Genomic DNA, 19,096 nt, shown 5'->3' on the forward strand with positions numbered 1-19,096 from the left:
CCAACTGGAAGAGTTTGATGTTGACTGCAGGTGTTATCCCTGAACGGCACATTATCCTCTTTAGCTGGTGTAAGAAACGTATGTTGTGATTCAGGGGAAAGATGAGGTCAAGTGATATGGTGCACACTATAAATTCATGTTTTCACCTTTGCATTTTCTCCTTTGAGCCTAGTTTTCAACATTGTTTGTAATTTGACACTGTTCCACTAAAGAGAATTAAACTTGTGCATCAGCCCACACTATAGCGACTTTTACACGGCGTACACAGTAGACTTGGTGTAAGTTAACCAATGTCACTGTCAAAGAAAGAACAAACAAATTATGCTAGTGGGAGCTATTTTATTCACCTGTTAACCACTGCCTTCCTCGTACTTTTTCTTCCTTTTTTAAGATTTAACTACTTTTAAGACTTATGCCCCCCCCCCCCCCCCCCCCCACCAGTAACAGCATGGTTTCTTTTTCCATATTTATTGTCTTTCAAATATAGCCCAGTTCAGCCAGGTAATGTATTCATCATGTTGGCCTAAACTAATATATTCTTATTTTCCCAGTAAAATCCAGTAATTTGGAAGGTTACTTTGTAATCGTGTGTATCATTATTGTTGAAAATTCAGTATCTTTACACTCAATTTTGATATGTATACAGTGAGTAATATAGCATATATTTTTTTGTGTATATATGGATTCTGGTTTGTAGCCTACTTATTTAATGTTATTAATAATACAGAACTCATTTAGTAGTTGCCTTATAGCAATCAGTAGCCCCCAAAATGCTTTTCCTCTGGGAGTTATTTTCCTTCTGTCACATTTAAAGGGTTTATAGTCCATGAATCTTGAAATTGAACATGAATTTTTATTAATAAAGCTTGGAAAACTAAAAATATATCCCGACTTTCACTTTAAGTGGTTTTAATGCAATATTCCCTTTTGCAAGATGCAAAGGAGCAGTGTCAGTATGTGAGTGAACGGACTTGAATACTTGATGGTAAAGAAGTTAGTCAAATCAACATACTAATGCTGTTGCCTGTCTTCAGATATAAAATATATAAAACAAATAAAATAAAATAGACAGTTATTTTTCACCATTTTCAAATATACTCCAGTTGCCAGAAGTCAGAGAGAAGGGCACATGGTCAAATAATACTGGGCTTTATTGATGTTCTTTTTTTTTTTTTTTTACAGAATACTGGAAAAATTTCCAAAATAAGAACGAAAGACAGAGAGGGTTTTAACTCTCAACTCAAATTTATTTATAGAGCACGTTAAAAACAGCCACAGCCGAAACAAAGTGCTTGTACATAGGTACGAATAAGAACATAAGACATACTGAAGAAGCTACTCGGATGAGCGGTGAAACGTATTCTCAAAAAAAACTCTACAAGTCCAGTTGCCTTTTTTAAACGCTTTGTGGGTATACCGTGACCTGGATAACTGACAACCTTCACAGACACAACATTAGAGATAAGACAAACAATTAACCACGATAAAACAATAAAAGCAATAAAACAATAAAATAACACTTAAAGTACTAAACAGTTGCGTCTCATGCTGGGTTGGAAGCCAAGGAATATAAATAGGTTTTAGGACAGGTTAGGTACGGATTATGCTATTTCCCATCAACCACTTTAACACGTCGTGATCTGTTCACCTCTCAAAATGTTGATACTCTAGGCGCCCACACATTTAATTACTATGTTGGTTACTTTAATACGAAATTCATGGATGACTATAAAACTGCTTGTTCCAAAAGGCCCGGGCGTTTTGCATACTATGCATAGTGCAGTGGGAACTTCAGACAAGCTGTTTCACGTAAGAGTTTCCAGTGTAGGGTGTGGCTGGAAAACACCGATTTAATGTGATCGCCTCTGGAAGTTGGTATCACGACACAAAGTTTATTTACTCTGACAACCGGAGGAGGACAAAAGGTTGTCACCCGCCTTTTTCGGGAAGGCCACCGTGTCTCATCTGTGGTTCAGTCTAGAGCATCCTCGGTGCATGTGAGATTAAGGTTTTTTTTCGGTTAGGTCAGTTGAGGACGAGTTAACTGTTTTTATGTTTGTGATTTTTGTGCAGATTTCTCATTGCACATGAACCATGGAGACGCAGTTATTGTGAAATGAATCATTTTGTACCAACTGACTGAAGTGTCAGCATTCTTGGCCAGGCTCCTCACACTCTTCTGTTGGATTTTGTTCAGAGCCATCCATGAGATTTTATTACACTGATTCCCAGCTGCCAACAGCAGACACCTGTATTCTGTGTTGGTGCAAAGCTCCAAGTAACAGTAGTCATCAGTGGATGAGTCATTTTTTGCCTGTAACCAGAAGCTTAAACAGTATTTCAACATTTTGTCACTTGTGATGGATGTGAAAATTCAAAAAAAAAAACTCCATTATTTTTCTCTTTGTGTAACATCACCAAAAGTAGAGTTTTACAAGTAACATATCATAAATAACTCCAACATTTATTCTTGGGATCTCTGACATTATAAACCTTTGTAATAGTATACCTGCATTTATACTTTGTGCCTATGGGGATACATCAAGTCTTTAATATCTTAGTGAATAACCTTTTGGCTATCAAGGTTTTTCAGGTGGGCGGCACAGTGGTGAGGTGGTTAGCACTTATTCCTCACAGCGAGAAGGTCCTGGGTTCGACTCCAGTGATTATATACTGAATTAATATTATTGTAATTTTTTTTATTAAGAGGTACGGCACATTAGAACAGGAACCAATGTCAAATGTACATGGAGTATCACATCACATCTGTATCACAATTAAATGTATAAACATATTAATACCAGAGAAATACCGTGTATCTCGATGACTGAAGAGCAAGGCATACAGTCTACCTCCTAGGACGTTTTCTTAATTTTGTGGCCCGCAGGAACATAATCGGGTGAAACAAGAAACAATACACGATTCAAAAAAGAATAATGAATTAATAGATAACTGAGGATTCTTGTATTGAATAAGTGTTTAAGCTACTCAGTATAAATAAAAATACTAGGGAAGCCAAAAGACAGAAAAGGAAAAACAAAAGATAGAGAGAGAGAGAGAGAGAGAGAGAGAGAGAGAGAGAGAGAGAGAGAGAGAGAGAGAGAGAGAGGGAGTAGGGGTCCAACAATCAGAGGGCAGAGATTGAAGAGAGTGGAAGAATGTTAAAAAGGAAAGCCACTTGTTGTAAAAATTTATCAGAGTTCCCGTTAAATATCTAGTCTTCTCCAGCTTTAGAAAAGACACTGTGCGACAGAGGGAGCTTTTATTGACTTCCAGCGAAGAGGGAGACGGCGTCGTGCCAGTGAGGAAGTAAAAGCTAAAATATCTAATTACTTAGAGGTAAACTGGTTACGGTCTTTTGGAAGCCCAAACTTCCCCATGTTTTTTGGTCACATTTAATTTTAGACATTAGAGGCAAGAAATTAGCAGAAAAAAAGAGAGTTTAACGTTCTGGTTACATTGATTCAAGGATTCAAGGACTTTTTATTGTCATTACAGACATGTTGGTACATGAGGTGGAATGAAATTAGTAACCCTGGTCCCGGTGCGAGCCAAAGCAGAAACAGTAAAGGTAAAAGTATAAAAACAGAATAAAATTAGCTAACTAAGTAATATAAGTATAGAAAACAGAAAATGCAACAATATACAGCGGACTAGCAATATACAGCAGAAGATCCCTAGATACTTAAAACCAGACAGGCTCAGTTTAAAAGGGATATAAGACTGTGTGAGCTGTGATGCTGAAGCATTAATAGGGTAGCATTCACTTTTAGAGATACTCACTTTACAGCCTGAGAATGATCCAGATCTCTGAAAAGCTGATAAACTTGTTGGTATGGAAAGGACAGGGTCTGAGACACACAACAATGAATCATCAGCATAAAGTGATAACTTAAATTCTGTGCCCAATTGTGAAATCCCAATAAAAGTGGAGGAGGAACTCAAAAAGATAGATAAGGACTCTATCAACAGAGGAGATAGGGGAAACTCCTGTCTGGTGCCACGGAGACGTATCCACGAAACAAACCCATTTCCCAGCCCAACTTTCTTTAGTACAGTAAATATATATCCTGAATTATCACCCAAGCCGATCCCACCTATCATCAGTCGAGAGGTGGGGTACACCCTGGACAGGTCTCCAGTCTATCGCAGGGCTAACTCAGAGAGACGGACAACTATTCACACACACACCTATGGCCAGTTTAAAATCACCAGTTAACTTAACAAGAATGTCTATGGATGGTGGGAGTCAGAGTACCTGGAGAGAACCCACGCAGACACAGGGAGAACATGTAAACTCCACACAGAAAGGGCCCAGACGGAATCGAACCCAGAACCACCACTGTGCCGCCCAGTCTCTGAACTGGATGTTTATATTTTCTGGTAACTGTTACCTGGAAAACGAATACAAAAAAATGGCACCAATGGTGATAATAAACAGTACACATACTTTTTATTAATGATATAAAGATCTTGCAGTAGGACAAGAAAGCCCTCTGCTGGCTGCTGTCTGCTATAATCAGTTATGAAAACTAAATACATTTACGTGACCATTGTACTTATGGACTAGTGTCTAAACAACAACTAGTTCAAAGTTCAGTTCGCACAGATAAACTAGTTCAAGCATAGTTCACATTTTTTAATTTTGAACTGAGTTCAAAGGTTTTTTGTTTGTTTCTTTGTTTGTTTGTTTTCAAATGAGCAGCTTCAAGCTATTCTTGTTCAACAGACTCTTAGACTTAGACTTAGACTTAGATAAACTTTATTGATCCACAAGGGAAATTGCTTGGTTACAGTAGCTTAGTTGTCCATAAAAAACACACTCTTAAGAACCTCAGATAAAAAGAAAAGATTAAATTAAATAAAATAGAAATAAAAAATAAGTAGAATAAAATCTAGTAACATAAAATAGAAATAGTATAAGCCAAAATGTACAAATTATCATATTATCATATGAACAAATGTACAAGAAATGGAAGAATATAAATTATATATACAGGGTAAGGTGTAAGGTGCAGTAGTGTCCATTAACATTAATAACATTGAGTTATCTGTCACAGAAAGGTGAGTTGTTGTACAACTGGACAGAGAACTCTCTGGCTGACCTCCTCATCCATCCCCAGCCCGTCATATTTTTTCCGCCAGGATCTGTACTGCTTTTTTGAATAACCATTGACTGTATTGTAAATAACTCAAATTTGTGTTTGTGTGGATCAGCTGCTTCTGTGGTGCCAGAGCATTGACTGTAGTGCTAAAGGTAGCTTCTCTTTCAGCTGCACCAGCCATGCTATAGGCCATAAATCACAAGGCTGACAGCTGTTTTTCCTGAACACGGGGTGAGCGTCGTTATTTCTCTCCAGACTGAGCGAAACTCACGTCTACGCTCACAGTTGGATAAATGATGCATTCAGTTCACAGTTCACAAAAATATGAACATGTTCTTGTTCTTGCACAACACTGTTATGGACAAGTTTGAAGTTTTCCACATGCTACACTTCTGTTCTATCATATTTCGGAGGGGGGGAAAAATAATTTCTACACCCCTACCTTTATGTGGCAGCCTTAGGATGTTACTTCATAGGTCAGGGTTTTCTCAAAAGGCAAAGTATAGAGAAAAGTCTGAATAATGAATTAAAATACTAATCGCCCATTGTGGGACTAATAAAGGTTTTTCTTATTCTTTTCTTATCTTTTTTCCAAAACATTCTTTCTTTCTTTCTTTCTTTCTTTCTTTCTTAAAAACTTATAAATTTATGGAAAAACAGCAGCCTTACCTCTACATCTAATACTTAAAAGGACATGTTTTTCAGATGTGTCTGAAACAACAATCAAGTCAGTCCTGTTCATAATAATTATTCAAATATCACCACACCCTCAGGTAGGTGACAGGACACAGGTCTTTGTGTGGGCACGCAGCAAACACAAGTTACATAAGCCTGGTTATTCAACTAGGAGACATCCCTCTGCAGGGTCTATTAAATCTGAAAGTAGGTTCATTTAACAGACAAACGATAATAAAATCGTTCATTAGGTCTACACTTTTCTGTTCTAGATCCCTAATTGTACTGAGGACAAAACAGTACTGTAGTCTTACTGTGTCAAGTTTAAAATCATTCTGCCAAAAAAACAAAACAAAACAAACAAACAAAAAAAAAAAACAGGAGAGCGAATCTCTGTCTATGTCTCAGTTGGTCTTGTAAAAAAAAAAAAAGGTTAGTTCATTTAAACAACAACAACAACAACAAAAAAGAACGGATGAAAATGTTGATTAAGGTTCCTCTATATCGCAGCTGATTTTGGCTGTCTTCAATAAAAGGACTGTTGCATATGGGTCTGTTGTCGGCTAAAACATCTTTGTCTGGAGTGGGATTTTAAAATGGAAATTTAAAAGTACAGCAATCTTAAAAAAATGTATCCTGTTAGTAAAGATGCATATATCTGGTTTAATATAAGTAACTGAATATTGCCAATCCTTCAGTTTCTATGCTCTACACCAGGCCAAGATCTAAGGTGTGATTAAAACAGTGAACAGATCTGTTTACATTCTGAGAAAAGCCAGTTGAATAATGACGTACATGAAAAGCTGAAGTTGTCACTGACAACATCAACATGGATAAAGTCATCTACTATAATGACATTATCTGTTCTAACCACTAAATCACATAAAAACTCAAAGAATTCAGCTAAAATTCAGAGTAAGAAGCAGGGGGGCGATACACCACAACAAAATAACATTTCTTTTGTGTTTTCCAGCCTGAGCAAGACTAAGAGTAAGGCTTTCAAATGAGTTAAAGCTCTGCTTAGGTCTAGGACTGATTGATGAATCAGAGTGGAAGATTGCTACCACTCCTCCGCCTTGGCCTGTGCCTCGAGGAATGGGATAATTGCTATGCCTATGACTCATTTAAACGGACATGTCATGCTGCAATCATGTTTCAGTCAAACTAAATACCAATCAATCCAATGATCTGTTATCAAAACATTCACCAAAAGAGATTTAGACCAGACAGATCTGACATTTAAAATTCCACATTTAATGTTTCTACTCTTCTGTTATTTTTTAATTTGAAGACTCTGGGAGCAGACGGAACATATATGGGGTCTGGGGAGTTTTGGATGTGAGACAGTTCTAGAGAAGCGGCAGAGAAGTGTGTAAGACTATAACTCTGCCTCCTGGCCTCAACTCAGGATTGTCATGGTTTTATGGTAATAAGACTGGGAAAGACTGGATTAGGAGAGATGGCATTTCATGCCCTGTAGATATTCAGATTCCACCTGTACCTGCAAGCTGCAATAAAAAAAATAAGAAAATGAAATAAAAATCCATCTAATAACACAGAATATGCTTTAGGCAATCATTAGCTACGGATGTACAGGCTCGCATGCTTCAACTTGCATTAGCACAACTTAAAGAATTGAATACCCCCTCAACTGGCATTTTTCATTATACAATGTGAACAACTGCAGCCTACTTCACTCAAAGATCTGCAAACCACATTTTGCATTTTGCAGTCACCGTTGAGTCTCGAAGTGATAGTTACAATGTGACCTTAGATTTGCATTTTGTTATGCATGTTTTCTTCCATATGGTAAATTGAGCTACAATGACGTCACACGGTTACAGGTGATTTACCAAATTTATTCATACTGCAATGTGTGCGTTTGTGAAATTGTTTTGATGGACACTTCTTCAACTTTATCGTTGACCATCTGTGTTAGAGTAGGGACAAGTTTTTCCCAATTGATGTTTTCAAAATGACAATGTAAAGTGTCAGAAGAATCAATTATAAGACATCCATCTCTTTTTCAGGAGTTCTGTGTATTTGAATCAGTTCTCAGTGTGTCTCTCTTTAATCAGTTGTGATATCAACAAAATATATTTCATTTTATTTATGTTTTTTCTCCAGTGACTTGTTGGTTGAACTTACACCACACTACACACGTTTTATTTTTATTTTATTGTTGTTGATTTTAGTTTTTTGTTACATAATATGTATGGTGTCGAGTGCCTGCACATTACTGCTGCAACGGTGAAATTTCCCAGTTTGAGTAGCTGCGGCAAAGACAGACTGCACTTTGTTTTGATAGTCTGTGGTTTGTTCTTCACGGTAATTCCGTTCAATTCAAAGTTTAATTTCGAAAAGGTCTCAAAGTGTCAACATTTTAAGATGAAAACAAAATAAATATACCTTTCAGGCGACCGCTCTTTTTTTTTTCTTTTTTATTTGTCGGAACCAATGTTAGTTTTACAATGTTTCACTACGACCTTTAAATTGTGAAGTCCCGCGTTCGACCTCTCGGCCAAACACTTCCTGTTAGTGTGCTACTAGCAGTCAGCTATCGATTGACATTTAAAGCCGAACTTGTGGGTTTTGGCTAGCTGCATTTCATACAACCAACATGTTTTTAGTAAATCTTAGTGCTTCACATAGTCTATTATTACGGTAAGACTCGAAAAATAATATATTGAACACATTACATCCCAAAGGCTAATTGCAATTTACCTGTTCTAAAACAACACAAGATAGCTATCTTCGCTGAATTAAGAGATAATTACAGTTATGTTTTATTGTGTCGTTGCCAGGTGTGTTCGCCCTCTGTTCGTGCGGACACACACTGCGGGGCTCGGACATCCGTCGCTGCTCCACACTCAGGCCGCTCAGCTGAGCTCCAACAGGACGTCAGTGGTGCGCTGTGGCCGGCAGAAATACGAGCGACTGTACCCCGTTATGCTCGTCCGCCCTGATGGCTCCACAATCAACATCAGATACAAAGAACCCAGACGCATCCTCATGGTTAGTACACAGCCTCATTTTTTGATTTGTGTTTTGCTTCTATACTGTTTATTTTTGTCATTATACAAAGAATACAACGACATTGCATCCCGTTCAAAGAAAGCAATCCATCTCAACTAAAACGCTTGTACAGAGTCTCTATGCACAGTGATTAAAAATAAGCGAGTTACTAATGAGTAGACTAGTGTGTATATTAAAAAAAAAAACAAAAAAAACAAAAACAAAACAGAACAGGTACTTGATCAGTTTGGGATCTAGTGAATTTGGAGGCCAGGTCAACCCCTTGTGCTGCTGCCATCAAGGAGTGTCATTACTATGGGTTGGGGGTACCTAGTCTGGTCTAGGCGGTAACATCCACACGAATGCTAGGGCCAATAGTTTCCCAGCATGTTATTTAGTTCGCCTGTCAGTGGTCATAATTATATGCCTGATCGGTGTATACTAAAGTTTGGGCACTAAGTCAATATTTAGTAACTCCCCTTTGACAGATGTAGTTGCAAATATTTTTGTAGCCACCTAATCTTTCGGTTTTACCTACCCTTCCTTGTAGTCCACTGCAGGTTCTGAGATATTGTCAGGCTGTCTTGCACAAACAGGATGTCCAGTGTGAATTTAGAAAAGCATCAGCCCAGATACACTATATTACCAAAAGTATTCGCTCACCCATTCAAATGATCAGATTCAGGTGTTCTAATCACTTGGCCTGGCCCCAGGTGTATAAATTCAAGCACTCAGGCATGCAGACTGTGAAACAAGACATTTGTGAAAGAATGGGCCGATCTCAGGAGCTCAGTGAATTCCAGCGTGGAACTGTCATAGGATGCCACTTGTGCAACAAATCCAGTCGTGAAATTTCCTCGCTCCTAAATATTCCACAGTCAACTGTCAGCTCTATTATAACAAAATGGAAGCGTTTGGGAAAAACAGCAACTCAGCCACGAAGTGGTAGGCCACGTAAAGTGACGGAGAGGGGTCAGCGGATGCTGAAGCGCATAGTGCAAAGAGGTCGCCGACTTTCTGCACAGTCAATTGCTACAGAGCTACAAACTTCATGTGACCTTCAGATTAGCCCAAGTACAGTACGCAGAGAGCTTCATGGAATGGGTTTCCATGGCCGAGCAGCTGCAGCCAAGCCACACATCACCAAGTGCAATGCAAGGCGTCGGATGCAATGGTGTAAAGCACGCCGCCACTGGCCTCTAGAGCAGTGGAGACGCGTTCTCTGGAGTGATGAATCACGCTTTTCCATCTGGCAATCTGATGGACGAGTCTGGGTTTGGAGGTTGCCAGGAGAACGGTACATTTCAGATTGCATTGTGCCAACTGTGAAATTTGGTGGAGGAGGAATTATGGTATGGGGTTGTTTTTCAGGAGCTGGGCTTGGCCCCTTAGTTCCAGTGAAAGGAACATTGAATGCTTCAGGATACCAAAACATTTTGGACAATTCCATGCTCCCAACCTTGTGGGAACAGTTTGGAGCGGGCCCCTTCCTCTTCCAACATGACTGTGCACCAGTGCACAAAGCAAGGTCCATAAAGACGTGGATGACAGAGTCTGGTGTGGATGAACTTGACTGGCCTGCACAGAGTCCTGACCTGAACCCGATAGAACACCTTTGGGATGAATTAGAGCGGAGACTGAGAGCCAGGCCTTCTCGACCAACATCAGTGTGTGACCTCACCAATGCGCTTTTGGAAGAATGGTCAAAAATTCCTATAAACACTCTCCTCAACCTTGTGGACAGTCTTCCCAGAAGAGTTGAAGCTGTAATAGCTGCAAAAGGTGGACCGACATCATATTGAATTCTATGAGTTAGGAATGGGATGGCACTTCAGTTCATAGAATGAGTAAAGGCAGGTGAGCGAATACTTTTGGTAATATAGTGTATGTTGGATGTGTGTATGACGGAAGTAATACTATTATAATTATATGCCATTAATTAATGAAAGCAATAACCAGTGTTAAGTTGCGCAGGAATAAAGATGATGATAATAACCAAAATTAATAATCACTGCCATGAAGTAAATATACAGCTACAAACTGTCCCAGATAATAAAGTGTATAGATCATTTTACACATGAGTGGAGGAGTGTGTCAGTTCACATTTCAAGTTTTTAAGTTGTTTTTTGTTTCCTCATGTGTTTTTTTAATAGATGCCAGTAAATCTGGCCACTCTGTCTGAAGAGGAACGTCAAGCTCGACAGAAAAGGAGACAAGTCAAGAAGACAACAAAAGAAACAGCAGTCCACTATGAAGATGACTTCCAAGTGGATAGATACAGCCACTTGTGGAAGAAGAAATAACTTTATATGTGACTTTAAAGCATGACTAAGGCAACATCTCCCAGACGAGACTCACTTTGAACTATCATTCATCCACATACAATACAGAGCTGTGTTTGATGAGTTTTTCAACTAAAATTTAAAGTGAACTGAAGTGGGGGGAAAGCGTGACTATGTGTATGATGGAACTGTGCTGATGTCTCGCTGTCCTGGACGCATATTCCACAAGGTTGCTATATCACTGTTGAAGTGACTTGAATTAAAGCTTTTTGTTGGATGGTCTCCAAATATCATTGTTAAAAGATGTTTGTTTTTCATTAGACAGGGTGTTCTTTTACTGAAGGTGACACGTTAAACAAATCATCCACTCATAAATATACCTTTTTGGTGAACTCCTACACTACAACAGATTTAAATGATTTGACACCGTTTTGTGTACACTACTGAACTCACTTCACTACATGTCAATGCACAAACCAGAAGACATCAGACATCGGTGCAGAAAGCTACTGAAGGACTGAAGACAAGTAAATTAACGAGTGATTTTAATCAATTATTCTTAGTATTTGTCAAGGTATTAATCTATTGCTTTACATTCCACTCCATCAGATGGCGATAATGCGCCATAAACTGAATTTATAGCCGACGAAACCAAGAGAGGTCACATTTAGATTGGAGTTTGTTTTTCTTTATGTTTTTATTATTATTATTATTATTATTTGATCCACTTGGTTTGATCCATTGACTATATTATCTTTAAACAGTATGGTTTAATATCATTCTCCACACTCCAGTCCACTTGGTGGCAGTAATGCGCCTTTAATTCCGCCACCCATTAAAATACAAAAGAAGAAGAACACACAACCTCCCGTACGAGGAATAACTTCTCGCGATAATTCCACTGGCGTCCTTGATAAATCCGAAATGGGGTACTGGGACGAACCAGAGGGCACATCCTGCGTGGAAAAAACATGGATTACGACCAAACTGGGCACAGCTTTGGGTAAATATCAGCACACAGATGAAATAGCAAAGCTCCCTGTAAATGCAGGAGTATTTCAGGGCCGCTAAAGAACACCAAACGTGTGCGCGGCTAGTGCTAATGTTTTAGCTAATGCTAACGCTTCTGGTCAGGTATAAACATGTAAAAACATCAACAACAACAAAAAGTCAGAGCAATTTTGGAACAGCATCATTTGGACATACGGAGCCCATGCTCTCCTGTACCAGAATGGTGGGTCGAAATAAAATGTAATGAAATAACCCCTTGGAAAACTCCTGCAAACGGGCGGAAGCAACAAACGCGTTATGTTAAAGTTTTGTCAAAAAACAAGGATTGCACCTTGTACTATAACTCCTCAACTGCTCTGCAAACATGGCGAAGAGACGTGACAACTGACAGGACGGTTGTCACACAGGATTAAAAGATTTACCCTTTGCCCTCACAACGTTACTGGGAAAGTTTAGCATGTTATCATATAATTTTATTAGGACAGACTAATTTTGGAGCCAGGCTCTGGTAGATGTTTGATGAACTTCCACTTCCATGGCTTAATCTTTCAGATCAAAATAACAAAATGAACAATAAGAGTAAGACTAAAGAATAAAATAAATACCTGTCTTAAACAGAAACCTGTCCTGCTTAACTTAAAACCGTATAAATTAATATAAAACAACAGTAAGCGGAACCTTCCTCTTGTGATGGTGCAATAAAAAAAGTGCAAACGGAAAGTGTGAGGAAAAGTTGTAAACATAAAGCATTTGTGCCTCAAAGGCAATCCATCAACTGTACTTGTTTATTACACAAAAATTAATATTAGAATATCTATGTCCATGCAATGCTGACATTTATTGCACTTTCCCATATTAACCTTAACTAGAGGGTTTAAAATAATCACTCTTTACATACCATATCTGCTTCTGGCGTTGCCTGGTGGACAACAAATTTGTCTGGGGTTCCCCTAGTTTTGTTGTCCCTTGGGTTTTTCATGTGCCCATCACTGGAAGCATGTTGCTTCAGGTCAGTCAGTCCACCACGGGACAAAGTGTGTCCCGTTTCAGCTCAATGCGGGACGCGTACTTTTGTTTCTAAATACGGGACGATTCCGGTTTTCAAGCGATGGTTGGCAACCATAGCTGTGATGCTGAGAAGACGTTGTGTTACCATACTGATAAAAGTATAAAATGGCAAATGTAGACAAAGACAAGACAAAGTAGAAACCCATGCATCTGTATGTGTGTCCAGAGTTTCTATTTGCAATATAAGTTGCTATATGTTGTCTGCAAGTGTAAAAGTTAATGAAATGAAGTACAAAAAGAAATTTTATATGTTTTTATTATTATTATTATTATTATTATTTTGTGCTGCTATCAAAATAATGTGTGTGTTTTTAGGCCTGGTTGGCTCGGCTTACCACATTGTGGGATTCCCGCCTGACTCTGCACTGATGGCGCTGCAGAGGACTACCAACGCAACAGTTACCATGGGTAAATATATTATGCTTAAAACTCCAGAAGTGCACAGATATTTCATCTGCAGTGTCAAATTAAGTCCAGAATCACAGCCGAGTTACCAATAATTAGGAGCATTTGATTGCAGCTCATTCTGATATATGGACTAGTTCTCAACAATTTAGTAAAATTATTTTTTTTTTTTTTCGACAGAAGTTGTGATTTGATCTTCAGTTCGATATTTACTGTGTAATAGATTTTTTAAAAATAAAATCTTTATACATAATAGTTACGCAATAGCTTTATTTGTTGTGCCAAATAAATAACATTAATAAAAAAGTGAAAGTATATTGGTGTATTACAAACATCACTTAGAGCTTTAACCAAATAAATAGCCAACAAACAAACATAAATATCTTTTTCAATAGTGGTGTATATCTTAATGTGAATGTGATCAAGACATCTCTAGACTTAACTGGGTAATTGTTGGAAAGTCTGTGAGTGCTATCACTGCTAAAAGCTAGCAGTGTGGGTTTTGTTCCCACGTGCCAAAAGTGGCACATTGTTTAATGTTGTTGTAAGGCAGCTGATCTGTGAAGGAAAAATAAAAGGTAAATGATAAATGATAAGACAGATAACCGATCACACTCACTTGCACACCTATGGCCAATTAAGAATCACCAATTTATCTTGGAACTGTGAAAACCCCATTTTCCAAATTTCAGTCTAAACTATTTTGTCTTAATGAACAGAAGTGCCGACTTTAGGGTTCCACTAATTGTGTGATGGTTGTGTGTTTAATCCTGAAATGTCTGTTGTGTCTCTTTGTTGTGCCAGCCACCATGGGAGCCATCTTTGGATTTGCAACATGCCTCAGTGCTCATCTTCGTGAAGCCCCAGATGACCCACTGAATTATTTTGTCGGGGGCTGTAGTGCAGGGATCTTCCTGGGAGCCAGAAGTAAGTATCGCTCCTAAATAAATTACAAAAACTATATTTCCAGAAAGAAGGGGTACTCACTAGGGGTTGCACGACTTCAGATTTTTTTTAAAGTATTGCGATGAAAGTCAAGTTGATACTGACTAGTCTCTGTTGACGTCACTAGTAAAAACACAGTAGAAGGTAATTCTTTGCAACAGTTAAATCTATATTCTTGACCTGAATGCTGAGAACAGGCAGCTTTTGTGCTGCTTGCTGTGTGCTGCAGATATGTACAGCCTGTATAAAAACAGGCCGGAAACGTTTTTCCCGTCTGTTATCATAATGTGTGTACACGTGAATGAGTTTATAAGCGTGTTACCGTTTTATGCAGTGGTACATTAGTATACAGTTTGTTAATCAGTAACCACATTCTCTGGCATGTTTCCCCAGCTCACAATGCTATGACCGGCACATCAGCATGCCTGGGCCTGGGAACGCTGGCCTTCTTCGTAAAAGTCGGAAAGATGGAGGGATGGAGGCTCAGTGGACCTAAACTATAGGATGGAAATGTCTGTGAGATTCAGTGTATGTTGTAGAAAGACCTTATTCAATAAAATTCTTATTTAAGTCAAAACTGGAGTCAAGTTCATTTGGTTGCGTCTCACAAACACAGAAAACCGTTGTGTCAAAGGAAATGGGAATGGTTATGTTTATAGTTTTATAATAGTTTTATAATCTTTAGTAATATTTTCAGGTCTGATGGTGCTCTCTGATCACCCTCAAACATGGCCTCGCGCGACTGCAGCAGGATTTCTGACGAGAGGACGCAGGAAATGGCGTGTATAAATGACTACTAATCAGCTCAAACGTCAGCAAAAAGAACGTCACTACTTCTGAATTTGGGCCTTATTGAAAGTTTCGACTTGGGATGACTACCTCAAGAGACTCTTCTCGTGAACTGGATTGCAATGCTGCACCTAAATCCAATCAACACTAAAACACAGTACAGAATCAGTGAGGACTTCAAACTATGATAAACGGTAGAAATGTTTGTAAAAGGTCCTGAATTAAGTGATTCACGATTCTTTTATGTGTAAAAAGCTGCTTCATAGTTCAAAACTGTCCATTATGTGACCCCAAAGAAGGCTTAAAGGGTAACCCAGAATCCTCAGTTAGGCTGCTATAGGCCCAGGCTGCTGGGTGACTCGGACTCTCTGGTTCTTTAAATTAATGCTCAATACCAGAACCTCCATGAAGACAAGATTTAGTGAAGCACTGTTATATTAGAATGTTTTCACCAATGTAATTAATAAACTGGCAAGCAAGCGCAGTCTGTGTGAAGTAGTCTTGAAATAAACCTTTCTCAGATTGTTGACCTCGTGAAAAAATTATTCGAACTATAGATTCAAATTTATATGTACTCTCACTTGCCAAAACATTAGGTACTCCTATAAAAAAGCTCTAAATCCTCCTCCTTGTCCGTTCCAATGTTTGGTTTATGGTGAAACGGTGTCAGAAAGGAGGTAATTCAACTGTATGATGTAGTTTGTGATTCTGTTAAACTGAATTGAATTACGTACATTAGTAAAACATTAATCTTAATTTAACAGTCCTGCAACAGATCTTAGTTTTATGACTTTTATAATGTTCACTTTATGGTGAAACACCATCAGAAAGGTGGTAATTCAACTGGAGGATGTAGTTTGTGATTCTGTTAAACTGAATTGAATTAAAAAGTGTTTCTGTCACTTGGCCTAGCCCACTGACTAAAAATGGGGGTTGCCAGAATAATAGGAACAAACCACAGACTCCAAAACGAGAACAAAGTTGAATCAACAGCTATTAGAATAGTTTCACTAGTGTACCTAATGAAGTGGCTTGTTTAATAAAGGCAACTGGACTTACAGAGTTTTTTGAGAAGACGTTTCACCACTCACCCGAGTAGCTTCTTCAGTAAAACCTACAAAATTAAAAATATCTGTGGAGGTTCTTAGCCATCTAGGTCATGGTATATCCAAAAAGATTGAGCTGAAACGAGGGCAACTGGACTTGTTGGGTTTCTTGAAAATGTTTCATCCAAGTGGCTCTAAATGACCGGTTGGGAGTTGGAGTTTTATTGGGAACATCTAAAAAGATTGTTGCCGGCGGAGGCCACAGGAGGCTGCTGTTAATAAGTAAACGCTGCCGTGTCACCGCTAGAACAAACACTCAATCACACTTCTCCCTCTGGCGTCTGGTTTCTCCCTCTCTCTCCGTGCACAGGAATCAGGGGTCGCAGCTCCGACTCCGGCATCGCCCGGCACCAAGTCGGAGAAGGAGTACGTCCTGTGCTGTCTAAGGCACAAGCGTAGCATAAAACGTGTCGGCTGAGCCACGAGCCAAACAATCCTGCAGAAACCAACTCACAAACCCAGCAAGGACTCTCCCAAGTGATATGGGAGATCATCATCATCATTACAGACAGAGTCAGATTAATTTGGAGAGCGGGCCGTGTGAGGATGTTGGAGGACGCTTGACTTGTGGCCCGCCAGGAGAGGACATTTGTTTTGCAGACAAGGACAAAAATAATTTAAGCTACAATTGCCTTGGACATTAGACCAGTGGAAATCTGTGCTTTGGTCTGATGAGTCCAAATTTGAGATGTTTGGTTCCAACCGCCGTATCTTTGTGCAACGCAGAAAAGATGAACGGATGGTATCTACATGCATGGTTCCAACCGTGAAGAATGGAGGAGGAGGTGTGATGGTGTGGGGGTGCTTTGTTGGTGACACTGTTGGGGATTTATTCAAAATTGAAGGCGACCTCAGGCACCCTTTCAACAGGACAATGACCCCAAACACACTTCCAGGCTGTGTAAGGGCTATCTGACCAAGAAGGAGAGTGATGGAGTGCTGCGCCAGGTGACCTGACCTCCACAGTCACCTGACCTGAACCCAATTGAGATGGTTTGGGATGAGATGGACTGCAGAGTGAAGGCAAAAGGGCCAACAAGTGCTCAGCATCTCTGAGAACTCCTTCAAGACTGCTGGAAAACCATTTCAGGTGACTACCTCATGAAGCCAAGAGTGTGCAAAGCAGTAGTCAATGCAAAGGGTGAATCTAAAATATGAATCATTATTTCACACTTTTTTTTTTTGTTTACAACATAATTCCACATGTTCATTCATAGTTTTGATGCCATCAGTGAGAATCTACAATGTAAATGATCATGAAAATAAAGAAAAAACATTAAATGAGAGGGTGTGGAATACACACCCAGATTGTTGTGATATAACATCCATGTGGACTGTGAACTTTGAACAGTTAAGTGCTCAAATGTTTCTCAGCTCTTCACTTGATCCTCGAGTCTCGGTGTCCTGAGTTGAGTCGACTCCTTCTGTTCTGGTCACCATGTATCTGCTTGTGTTGTGTGTGCTGTTGTCTACCACCGGCTTGGCTAAAGGTAAAACGTTTTATTTTATTATTATCTTCCTGTATTTAAATATATATATGTATATATGTGCATGTATGTTGGTGGCCCAACCTGAAATGTGTCGTCTGCGTTAGGAAACTATTTAAACTGTCTATGTACGATAACTTATCTCAAATGTAATGTACTTTTCTCTCATAGATTTTGATTTTGTAAGTTAAATCTTCAAAGAAATAATAAACATCACGCAAAATAGTTCAGCTACTGAAAATACAGATACAGAAAATCACTGCCTAAAAAGGCTAAGGTTTAGGTCAGATTTAGATTCAGAAGAAGGGCTCCTTCTGTGACTGATGTTTGTCTTCAACAACAGAGCCCCCCCAAAAAAAAGACTGGCAAGAAGAATAAAAACATGTGCGGTAACAAATTAACAAACCTGCCAGTGTAATCAATATCTCACGCACGACTTTATGTCTTTATTATACAGTATATCAGTTTTAAAGTTCACTTGCTATCAAGGAGTGTCATTGTTATGGGGTGGAGGTGCCTGGTCTGGTCTAGGTGGGTGGTACATGTCTAAGTAACATCCACATGAATGCCAGGTCCAAAAGTTTCCCAGCAGAACATTGTATTATTACACAATGGTCAGTGTTATTCACTTGTCCTGTCAGTGGTCATAATGTTGTAGCTGATCGTTGTAAACTAAAGGTGAATGTTATGAAGGTATGAGGTATGAAGTTTATGCAATGTAGGTAAGAACTGTTAATGATTTGTATTAGTGTTGAAATGTACAAAACTGTTGTGTGTGTTTTTATTTAGGTGGGATGCCTGACAGAGGAGGAAGGACTTCATCAGGCGCTCTTCAGCCATGGTTGTTGGGTCTGACGGCAGTTGTTGTTTTCCTCTGCCTTGTCTTCATTGTTATGATTATTCGCAGACTTTTTAGGAAGAAGAGGTTTGTAGCACAATTTTCCAAAAGTCCAAACTGATATGCTGTTATGAAATGATTAATTGTGCAAGGGAAACAAGAATGTGTTTGCTTTTCTTTAATGGGTAGAAGACGAGATAGATAGTTGAAAATTAAGCAATCTGTCGTTTATGTTACAGGCGGGAGGACGAGGTATGGGGCTATGACAAGAATGTTGAGCTGGATGGAGGTCGTGATTCACAAACCACTCTGTAGAAAACCAGCTGAGGAGCACCGCCATGCCATCAGATCCAAGTCAGCAGCTCGCCTG

At 39.0% G+C, this 19,096-nt stretch overlaps 2 protein-coding genes across 2 annotated transcripts; both read left to right on the forward strand.

Annotated features, from left to right (window-relative positions):
• The first annotated feature begins 8,304 nt into the window (after positions 1 to 8,304).
• mrpl55 (mitochondrial ribosomal protein L55) lies at positions 8,305 to 11,397 on the forward strand. Its single transcript, XM_084548099.1, has 3 exons — positions 8,305 to 8,444; positions 8,585 to 8,795; positions 10,949 to 11,397. The coding sequence occupies exons 1-3, from the start codon at positions 8,401 to 8,403 to the stop codon at positions 11,096 to 11,098; spliced, it is 405 nt and encodes a 134-aa protein (XP_084404225.1). The 5' UTR covers positions 8,305 to 8,400; the 3' UTR covers positions 11,099 to 11,397.
• Positions 11,398 to 11,959: 562 nt separating this feature from the next.
• Positions 11,960 to 15,148, forward strand: ndufa11 (NADH:ubiquinone oxidoreductase subunit A11). Its single transcript, XM_084548098.1, has 4 exons — positions 11,960 to 12,080; positions 13,472 to 13,564; positions 14,366 to 14,488; positions 14,900 to 15,148. The coding sequence occupies exons 1-4, from the start codon at positions 12,002 to 12,004 to the stop codon at positions 15,007 to 15,009; spliced, it is 405 nt and encodes a 134-aa protein (XP_084404224.1). The 5' UTR covers positions 11,960 to 12,001; the 3' UTR covers positions 15,010 to 15,148.
• Positions 15,149 to 19,096: the final 3,948 nt, after the last annotated feature.

Source organism: Chelon labrosus (genome assembly GCF_963514085.1).
Source record: "Chelon labrosus genome assembly, chromosome: 7".
Classification (NCBI taxonomy): domain Eukaryota; kingdom Metazoa; phylum Chordata; class Actinopteri; order Mugiliformes; family Mugilidae; genus Chelon; species Chelon labrosus.